Source organism: Montipora capricornis, chromosome 5 (genome assembly GCF_036669925.1).
Source record: "Montipora capricornis isolate CH-2021 chromosome 5, ASM3666992v2, whole genome shotgun sequence".
NCBI lineage: Eukaryota > Metazoa > Cnidaria > Anthozoa > Scleractinia > Acroporidae > Montipora > Montipora capricornis.
Window position 1 is genome coordinate 7,561,705 of NC_090887.1, and position 11,304 is coordinate 7,573,008.

The following is an 11,304-nucleotide window of genomic DNA, read 5'->3' on the forward strand; positions in this document are numbered from 1 at the left end:
CTCTGACTGGCTGGTTTTCAGTCACGATTTTACAGTATGAACCACTAGCACAGAAACAGTCCATTTCTGTATTTTTTCTTTCTGCTGGGAAATTCAAGTTGAGTGAAACACAAAAAGGTTGTTAAAAAGCTTGGGACCATTCTGGGAAACATTGGCCCTTGGTAGCTTTTGTAGACCTCACTGTGCGTGGCCCGTACTGCCATGACCTTGGGCCAATAATGCCCAGTACGGCCCTCAAACTCAGTTAGTAACAGGTTAGTATTGCACAGTTAACTTAACTTTGCCTGGCTTATTTCATTATTTTGACATACTTCTATTTGCCAAAACCCCAATGATGGGCAAATCCTGTGCAGTCCTGATTTTGATTCAAATGCATCTCGAATCGTACCTGACTTTGCCTTCCAACTGTGAATTTGTCCAAGTATTTGACATCATCAACACCATCTTCTTTTGTAATCACAGCTGCTGCACTGTAACTAAGGAAAAAGCAACCCACTCACAAGGACTCAATGTAAGCACTAATGGTTGGTATTATAACTTGTAATTGCAATTTCAAGCACCTCCTCATTAGTAATTAATTTTTTAACCCTTCAGGCCCACCTGACAGTTATAGATTTTACTCTGGCTAACGCCAGGTGATTTTACTCGCCAATCAGGCATGCTTTAGGCATGAATAGGTTTAATTCAGAACATCAACAATCTGTGTCAAAATGTCTTGAGACACTTCACATTTTCAGTTAGAATATATACACACTGCCCTCTTCATCAACAAAAACTACCTCCACCACTGAGCAAAGATATTGTACATGGCATCTGACAGGATGCGGCGATGCGGAACCCCATAATTCCCTAAAATCCGCATCCTCTGCATAATTACGATATTTTCCGCATAAAACTGAAGAAATGCCTGATATTTGTGATAAAGCAGCTGCTTACCACCCTCACAAACACAAAAGCCAAAGAGATTGACTATTTTGAAACGCTTATTTTCCTGAACATTGAAGAAAACACGCCATTTCGTTCGCAAGATGAACGTTCGTAAGCAGTTTCCACACATTTTTCGGGAATCAGCCTGGACTCTAGTTAAACCGTTTTCGTAACATACCCTAGGCTCGAAATTTTTAAAAAAAGATACAAGGTATGAAAATTTAGCCGCAAGTTATAGTAGCAAATTAAATTGCATCATTTGTAACTCTGGTAAAGTAGGGACAATCATTGCAATGAAGTTGTACAATACAAAGAGCCCGCAATACGTATGTGTAAAAAACCGCTGAAAATGGTGAATGATCGAGGGAAAGGATGATGGTTCAGCCACACCACAATTTTGCTCCATATCTCCAAATTGAAACAAAATTCATGATGTCCAAGAAACAAAATATTTTTTAATCGCTTTATTTCTTTTAGCAAAAGTTTCGGCAAAATGTTGATTACTAACCCTTTTATTTTAACGGTGAATGCTGGTCGCTAATTGGCGACTCGGCCAGATAAGTTAATCGCAAAGGGAAAAAGCGACTGTATTGGTCGCAATTTCGAATCCTGATTTACCATAAGCATGTAGATACATTGGACGGGCATTTCCGCATAATCAAATCATGTTTACGCATGATATGGCCAAAAATTTCCGCATAATCTTTAATTTTTTCCGCATCCTATCAGAAGCCCTGATTGTATAGCTTGAACTTCTCGGACACACTCAACTACCTTTTGGGGCTGTGGTGAGTGGGAACTACATTAAATAATGTACATGTACAGTTCAAACAGTTTCTCTTCTGCTCTAAAATCATTGAAACAAACATGTTTGTTGAACTTTCACAATGGTACAATATATGTACGCCATACTGAAGCTGTGGGTAGCAAATATCATGGGCAAACACCTGCAGTATTTGCAACTCGCAGCTTCAGCCATTTTTGAAAGTACAACATTATGCATTAGTTTCATTTCAACGACTTTAGAGCAAAAGAGAGACTGCTTGAAGTCTAGTCGAGAAGGGATGCTGAAATGAGTTGTTAAGTAAGAAATGAATTCAAGGACAAATAAAATGAAAAAGTGTCTCAACACTTGTGTCATAGATTGTAGGTCCACTCACATTTAACCTCAGTGATTTTATGGTGTCTCTCCTTACCACAGCAACAGAAACTCTATTTCCTGCTCTTCATTCATAGTGTATGGGTTCTTTGTTTTGAACCACAGATTTTATGAAAAAGGGATGTGAGATAGGGCTTGCAGTTTCAGGTTCTTTTCCAGGGTCAGGGGGCGATTTTCAACAAGAACCAAAAAGAAAATAAACTGAACAAACCTTTCGGTGACATACAAAGTGTGAAGTCTATTATTCAGAGAAGAGAAGTAATCAGCGTTCAATGGTTTATTGAATGATCTGACAAAAAAACATAATTAGGAAAAAACATTAACATAATTAAGACAAAACAATACTAATATTAGCTTGGCAATAATTATTATCAATAGTTACAAACTGTACTTAAATATGTATCCCGTTCTATAGTGAGTATTATTAAAGTTTTACTCAACAAGTCAGCCCCTCAGGCACAAAAGCCCTGTGAAATGTCACATTTTATGGTTGATTTTCAACAGCAATGCAACCACAAGGACAATCAACACACAGAAACTCAGAAGTGTCTCAATCATAAGAACCTTTTGTTAGAACAAGACACTATTGATGACATGTTACATGTATTAATACATTCCTGTATGTTTGCCTTGCTTACGAAACCTTCCTTTAGTGATGAAGTACTCATTGGGGACACCACAAATCAAAAGAAATCTAATAGGATAAACAGTTGGTTTCCAAAAAGATGTAACCTAAAAACAGTACTGTAACAAGAAAATTATGCTTGCCAAGAGTCGGATGACTTACTTAATCAAGAGTTCCTTCAGCCTCTCAATGTCAACAGTGGACAGCGCCTGATGTTTCTGAATTTTTTCTGGTCTGAGAAACATTGTTCCCGAACCTGAAATTAGGAATGAACGGTGGACAAAGTCATTCAAATGCTATTCTTTTTTCTATAAAATCTTAAGTGCTTTTACTCAACACGGGGACTGCCTAAGGGCCGATTTACATGATACGATTTTGTCGCATGCGACAAGCTCACAACAGGTCTACGACATGACTTACGATTGTCGCAGCGTTTTAAAACATGTTTTAAAATGCTACGACATTTTTTCTGACGTACACAACAATAGTAAATCATGTCGTGGGCCTGTCGTAAGCCGTTGTCGCATGCGACAAAGTCGTACCGTGTAAATCGGCCCTAAGAATGACACAGACTGACATTTCGACAAACTGAGCGGAAGGCATCTACAGAGTCAAGAATGACTTTTGACTATCGACTCTGAGGACGACTTCCGCTCGGGTTATTAAAGCCCTTTAACCCTTCTCCTCTCAGGAGTGGCAGTTATAGGTTTTACTCTGTCTAATGCTAGACAATTTTTCTCATCAATGGGGGACTGTTCAGCAAAGAAAGGATTACAAGCAATGCATCAGCTGTAAAGCAGGATGATACTGTATCATATCTTACGTTGATGAATTTAAATGCTGAAAGGATTAATTTATGCATATTTCAGCTTAATCAGTACCGTATTTACACGTGTATAATACACACTTTTTCTGCTAAAACAACTCCGAAAAATTGAGATGCGTACTATACATGGAATCCATTGTTTTAGACGCGCATCCCTCATTAGGCAGCATATAAACAAAGACACATTGGTTTTTGGTTGAAAAGTAAAAGGCTCAACCAAGAGTTAAAAATTTAGATCCACTTGTCTAATAAATTAACCTTCCTGTTTAAATGAACAACTGATCATCAAAATCGCCACGAAACTCACCGTAGTTTACAATGCCGGTCTGATAAATTATGCTCGTTAATTTTTCACTGAAGATCATCTGATTTCACAGTTATAATATTATTATAAAACTTTGTAATTTAGAACACAAACAATCATGTCTAGGAAGCTTAAAAAATACTTACCTTTATGCGTAAACAATTCAGGTATTATTGAGTCGGCACTGGTGATAACAGCTGAAGAGTATTCTGGTAAAGTTCTAAGCAACTTGGCTATTGATATAACCTAGCAAGAAAATTAAACATGTACAAGAAAAGAGATGGCACTTTGTTCAAGGTAGAGACCAATGTACATGTACTAAAGCATTGGTTGGATCAATATTGGGCAATGCTAATAATTTGCAACTACAGTTGATTATCATCTAGTTGTCAGTCATACACTTTGTGTAATACACTGTAGCCACATCCACTCCCATACTAAGGGCGCGTTTGATTGACCCTATTCCGGAATAAGAATACGTGGAGTGATGATTAAAACGGTATATTTGGCGCGTTTCGAAGCAGCAAGGATGTTCAAAATATGTTTAAAGGAACATTTTAGCAGATGTTTGACAATTTTAATGTGAATCTCCGCAAAAACGAAGGATTTCTAACTTACACTCCATGTATTCCTATTCCGGAATAGGGTCAATCGAACGCGCCCTAAGATTGTCAAAATTAATAATAATTTTGTTGCAAGAAATCAAATGAAAATGAATGAAGTTTAATTGTGGGTACCTTTTACATGTAAATTGCGTTGGATCTGTATGACATGTATTTCCTTGTCATTAAAAGAATAAGAATTTAGATGTTTGCATATATACATGTACCTTCTTTTGAACCAATTATTGACTGAATGCAAAAAAGGGCAGGTGTATTCTTTTGTTTATGTGCTACTGAGACTCACTAGCCTCGCTCTCAAGCAACCTTTCTTTTGTATTTTGTCCGTGCAAAAAAGGCTAGTGAGGCTAATTAGCACATAAACAAAAGAATATTTTTTTGGCTGCCATTTATGCATTCAGTCTATTTTGATACAGTACCATTTTTGTTCACGTTAATATTGTACATGTCTCGTTTTCATCCTTACCGTAAGTAATATTAAAACAGCATTTTTTTTTGCATCAACAGTGACACAAACAAAGTAAAATAGTACAACAGTAATAAGTGGTGGATTATAAAGCACTTTCCTTCTCTAAAAGCCACGAATGATTTCTGTCAGAAAAATGTGCAAAAGTGCCAACTGTTACCCAAACAAGGAGGTAAAGATTAAGTTTTTGCTGCCCTCCAATTAGCTGACCTACACTGTATTCATACAGAAACAACACCTAATAAATAGTAAACAACAAGTCATAAGCAATAGCTTTTGTAAATAATTGCCTGATAAAATATTTTTTTTTACAATCACCAATGTGGTTAATGATAATAATACTAATAATAGTGTTTAGCGTGATATTTATCCAGGAAACTCCACTCCCCCCAAAAGTGGTTTTCAGGGAAGTTCTGCATCCAACTGAATTGGAATTTAGAGATGCTGGTTTTTGAGGAGAGGCACAAACCAGAGAACACGGAGAAAAACCTCTCGGAGCAGAGAAAAGAACCAACAACAAAGTAACTTAACCCACTTATGGCCATGAGTCAGGAACCGAACTGGGACCACATTGGTGGGAGGCGAGTGCTAACCGCTAAGCCATGACATCCCTTTCTAAACAGGCTTAATTACCTGTTGTAATGCTGTCTCTGAGTGCCAGGGTTGTCGTAGCAAATATTCCAGATCATCAGCCACGTTGACATTACCTAAAACCTAGTAAAGAAGGTTGCAATGGCCGAATTTATAATGGAGATGAATAACTCGTCTAAGACATATATTACCACTAGTCTAAAATTCGTCTAAATATAAATTCAGTGTTTAGATGAATTATGGACCAAAATTGGTCTTCAGCTGATTCATCAGTTAGCATGTCTTACAGATGTCATGACAGACATACTTACAGAGGAATCATTCCAAGAAAAATTTTAGTCCTTAAAAAGCCTGGCCTGAATTGTTCAAACAATGGATAGCGCTATCCGCCGGATAAATCACTATCCAATGGATAAGTAATAGGGAAACCAATTGCGCTTTCCAATGGATAGTGATTTATCCAGTGCATAGCGTTATCCACCTTTTGAACAACTGGGACCTGGTGTTAAGACAGTGATCTCCCAAGCAAGAATCTGGCCAACTGAGGTACATGTAACTGCCAGCAACAGTTTCTTACTTTAAAGCATGACTGGCTTTAACCATTGATTTGAGTCATACATGTGTATCAAAACCACTAGGTGATCATGGCACATGTACAATTGTATTTAAATGCTAGTTAACACTACCCATGCTTCAAGCAAGTCTCGACTGTTACGCAGTTCAACTTACATTTCCTTGTCTATCCACCAGCCCACCACTGGTATTAAGGAACATGACTTTCATGGGTTTCAGGATGTGTGCTATCCTGATAGCAGCGTCATTTGAATCCACACATAAAACCTGACCGAACAGAGATTCACCAACAGCGGTTAACACTGGAATGTGTCCAGATCTGTAAAATACATAAATAACGCCAAGTATAGACATTGAAATAGTCCTTGAAGACTTATTATAACAGTTTCAATCAATAACTTGGCTATGGCTGCATGTGTGCATGGATTCAACTTTAAGACACAGGCATAGCAACAAGCAGCATGAAAATGAGGTCACCAAATGCAGACATTGAAATAACCAAGTACCATAAAATAATTATTATTCTGTAAGCTATAGTTGCATGACCATAACCATTTTCAGTATTGAAAACCATTGGCATTATCCATAGGCAGGTAACACATCCGGTGCAGGTATGCAAAATCAAGACTGATTTACCATGATAGTTGACAAAATTAATGCTTTTTTTCACATTGTATGTTTACCTCAGGCAATGCTGCAAAGGTTTCACATCTACTTTGTCTATCCTCCCATGGTATGCATTGCTACAGTATTAAAATTAAATCATTATGATCATAGTTAGTTCTCACAAGATATTATAATAATTGTACGTCTGTGTAGCCATGTTATCTTAGAGGTTCAGCTACATCTTCCAACATACAGATACAAGATACAGCATGCCTACATTCATAATTATGTTGGGCATTTAAAACACAACTCCAATTTATTGGAGGGTACAATGTAAATGTAGTTGCTGTAAAGGAAGAAAGACAGAAGACAGTCACCATGGCAAATGATCCACAGTCCATCTCCCAGGCACCTGTTAAAACATCACTGGAAAAAGACCAGCATGTGGAATGACTTGTATACGTACCCCAAAATATAGGAGGCAAGCGAAAAGGCAACTCAAGCCAAAGCACATGGCAATAGACCAAATCAATAATTGGCTGACTCAATATTGTACCCAATTGTTACAAGTTCGATGGTGCAAACTTACACAGCCTCCACCAACTTGAATAAACACTGCTTCTATCACACTTGACTAAACACGGCTAACGCCAACTCTCTTCGCTTGTGAAAACTAGTTAAAAAACATCGCTCAGACTCGCTTACTTATATACTTTCACAATGAGATTCTAGAACTTTCTAAAACAGTAAACAATCTAATTATAGAAAGATTACAAAACACACCGATTTAGAAACGGTTACGCACGCGCCTTAAAATAAACAAACTACGAACTCTCGCAAAGCATCTAGAAAGTAACGCTAGTCACACAATGCTATTTTTTATAACACCAATTCAAACCCTTTCGAAATAAAACGTTTTGTTCCAGGTATTTCCATATCATTTAAATGTGAATGCTACATTAAAATGCAAATACAGTACACAAAGAATCTTAACTCCGGAAGATTTGAATAGGGTACAACATCAAGTTTAACTTAGCCGATTTGGTCTTGACCCTTGCAAACCTCCCGGGAGTATCTCCAAATATCCCAGGGAAAACCACTGCATTTGTCTTGGTTTGAATCAACTTTGCCCAAATTATATTTAGCCTCATAAAATTTACAATCTCCTTCGAAATAACGTAAATTTGTTTCACAGAACAAACAGCTTACCTATGGTTTTCAAGCTCAAATACAGAGATAACATGACCGGAACCCATAAAAGGTCGCGCCCTGCTGCCATGTTTTTCCAGCAGATCAACAAGTTCTATGTTGTCTGCAACCAGTTTTGCTCTTCTTTGCCTACGACTGGTGTTGTGGATGTCAACATGGCCATCCCAGCCATGTACAATAATAACAGGCATCCCATTACGATGCAGAAAAGCCAAACAAGAGGCGAGCTTGTCTAACTGAAAAGGAAAGATAAATATCAAATCATCACAGATATGTCCAGAAATGACTCGATCTAATTAGATGCACAAGGTTTTCAATAAGCGTCACTAAGTGTCCCCTTGTTCTTCACCACTCGCGTTTCAGAATACTGTAAAAACCCGCAGATAAGCCACACCCTGAATATTTAGCAGCTCAAATTTTGGAACGAAAGTTCTTTGAAAGAAATCAAAAGAAAACCAAAGTCGAGTCCTAAGAAGTCTTCTTCATCATCCACTGTTCGTCGACGTAAACTCACTATTAACAATTTGAAATGGAAAATACTTCAAAGTGTTACCCACAATTTTAGGACTTTAAATGAACATTGTTTCTACCCACTTTGGCATTTGATTGATCTTTTTCTTTATTTGTTGACAGGAATTTCTTCATTCAACACAGGTTTTTCCATAGATTTTTGCATTACAACAAGAACGTGAACGGAACAGTTGAAGCTTAGTAACCAGGCATTAGATCAGATCGGCCGCAAAAATGGAAAACTGGACACCAGAAGCAGCGTGATGTTTTCAGAGTTTACACAAAGCGATAAGCTGCATGAAACAATGTCCACTGTAACAGGGTCTTTATTATTTTGTTTGTTAGTAGTTGACACAAGACTATTTGTTCGACAAATTTGCTATCAAAATGCTAAACGGCGAAGAAACAGCAACCATACACCGCGGCTTAAAGGATCTGTTAATGAAAACGGTGTAATGCTTTTAGGGGCAACAACTGTAAGCGCTGTAATATTAACAACAGCTAGATTCACTAAAAAACTATGTCCCTATTAACCCTTTCACTCCCAAGAGTGTCACTTATAGATTTTACTCTGTCTAACGCCAGACGATTTTACTCATCAATGGGGAACCCCACGGGGGTAAAAAGGGTTAAAGCTCAGTCTTATGCGAACAAGGGCTCTTTTAAGAGCCAACAAACTTACAAAAGCAATGACCAGTAGTCCCTTGTAGGTTTGTGTAATATTAATATTCATTTACATACTTTTCCATAAAAGTGTCAGTTAACAGAAATTGGCGTTGAAATTCACGACACCTTTTTCAAAGGTTTAGACTTAAAGGGACACTTCACTTTGGATGTCAAAATTAGGCGTGCATCTGAGTAGGACATAAGTGAGTCATCATCAGAAACCTAGACAAAACTGATGGCAAGTATTGACTCACCCACCTAGGACCCAAACTGTGCAATACACTTTTAAGCCCTTCCAAAAACAGAGACAATGCGCAACGTACGGTAATTCAGTGGATAAAATTCATAAGTGAGTAAAGGTATGATACTACCAACAATAACAAGTTAATGTCACTATTCCACAATTTAAACTGAGAGTAGAGTGTAACGCAACTAGGTAGTGTAACGACAACAAATAAGCAAACAACAATATGGCGTAATTGAGGGGGACACAGCCCCTGTGGCAGGTTTCATGCGACTTAATAATAGGTGCACAAACTAAAAGCCTCACTTATTCCCCCACTAACGTGGGAATAGAACAAGAGTATTGGCAGAGCCTTTGTTATCTCCCCAGCACAGCAGAGGCTGGATCGGACAAGATGGCAAGACACAAGCAATGCCAAAGCTTGGGGGAAGTCGCTACACAGACTTAACCGAACCACAAGGAGTGACCCCAGTTTATTGGCAAATAACAAACAAAAGCCTGTCTCGCGGGGAGGGAGGGTGGGACATTTTAAAGCAAAATTGTTACAAACTGTGTACTCTCGTGCAAGTTGCCAGGATTATGCCCTGTTACAGTGTATTGAGATTTATATAGCAAGACAGTCACTGTCTCAAAGTTCGACCAATAGGTACAGCTGTACTACGAGCTAAAGAGACGCCATGTGGCGAGCTTGTCAGCCATGAATGGGGCTAACAAATATAAGGACCAATCTAGGAAAAGCTAAGATATATCACTAGATTACTCAGCAAGATAGAAGCTAAAATACAGACATGAATAGTGTTTGTACTAACTGCTAGAATAAGGGAACATTCATTCATGAATACAGCATTTAATTTTGTTCTATTATTTATCTTATTGGCTTGATTAACGAACGAAAGTAGTCTTGCCCTCTAGGGGTGTCATGTTCTATTAACTGCGTTTTACTAGCCGGTAAAAGCGTTATTAATTTTTATGGCATTATTGTAGCAAATAAAACTTACATTAACTTACCATAACTTTGTCTTCCATGATTTCTGAATCCACTTGAACCACAGCAAAAGGCTGATCAGGTGCAGACTCGTGATTCTGAAACTGTCGCAACCAATACCGTGCCTCCTTGGGATCAGTACCAATCTTGTGCCAAAGAAAATACAATGTAAATATGATATGCAGTGCACCAGATAAGAACTTATTACATAAATTAACACCAATGATACCAGGTATGCTTCCGTGCAAAAACATGATATGTGTGACAAGACCAGCATTGCCATGGGTACAAAATAAATCATGCCGTTGATCTATGTTAGGACTACAAAAAATATATTAAATTAAAGTGAAATGGTTTGGTATTTCATTGTTGTTCATATAAACAGAAGATTACATGACCGCTTGAAGATACATGTACAAAATTTCACTTTGAGTGTTAAACAATATTTTACAAGTGAGCGCAGCGAAAGATTGAAGTATTTCTCACCGCTAGAAGGGAAGTTTTTTATCTCCGCACAGCCGAGCAATATCCTCTATAATAATTATAATATAATTAAGAACCCTGGATACACAGCCTGGGTTTTCTGAAATTCAGTTAGGCAAACAACTAACAAATCAAACGATGTAGTTATTCCGATACTGTACTGAAATACGTAATGTTGTTGTCTGCTAGCAAAAAAGTAACCATGTTGGTTTCCTAGAGCTGAAAATTGAAATTTATGTTGGGCCGTTTCCTCGCAAGAACAGCACTTACATTGTATAGATTTTATTCTGTCTTTTATGTTATTACTTGCGAAAAATGACACAGAACACAATATGTGGGCCAAGCTGGCAGGGAATATGCCGGTAAGGCTCGGATAAAAGCACCGACCGGAGGGACCGGATGAGGGGCCTCGGCACATGTCGCCACACCGGAGGGGGTGCCTCATGCCTGTGCTGCAAAGCAGGCATGGTGGCTGGCTTAATGTCCTGGGGCCAAGTTAACCCAGTCCAG

At 38.1% G+C, this 11,304-nt stretch overlaps 1 protein-coding gene across 1 annotated transcript in view; it reads right to left on the reverse strand.

Annotated features, from left to right (window-relative positions):
* The window catches only part of LOC138049322 (N-acetylglutamate synthase, mitochondrial-like), a 22,761-nt gene that overhangs the window by 5,036 nt on the left and 6,421 nt on the right, over nucleotides 1–11,304 (reverse strand). The window contains exons 2-10 of the mRNA XM_068895551.1: nucleotides 10,335–10,457; nucleotides 7,907–8,142; nucleotides 6,775–6,834; nucleotides 6,248–6,410; nucleotides 5,561–5,641; nucleotides 3,988–4,087; nucleotides 2,874–2,967; nucleotides 2,298–2,375; nucleotides 389–476 (exon numbers count right to left, since the gene is read on the reverse strand). Coding sequence (XP_068751652.1) covers nucleotides 389–476; nucleotides 2,298–2,375; nucleotides 2,874–2,967; nucleotides 3,988–4,087; nucleotides 5,561–5,641; nucleotides 6,248–6,410; nucleotides 6,775–6,834; nucleotides 7,907–8,142; nucleotides 10,335–10,457 — 1,023 coding nt within the window. The remainder of the gene's footprint in view (nucleotides 1–388; nucleotides 477–2,297; nucleotides 2,376–2,873; nucleotides 2,968–3,987; nucleotides 4,088–5,560; nucleotides 5,642–6,247; nucleotides 6,411–6,774; nucleotides 6,835–7,906; nucleotides 8,143–10,334; nucleotides 10,458–11,304) is intronic.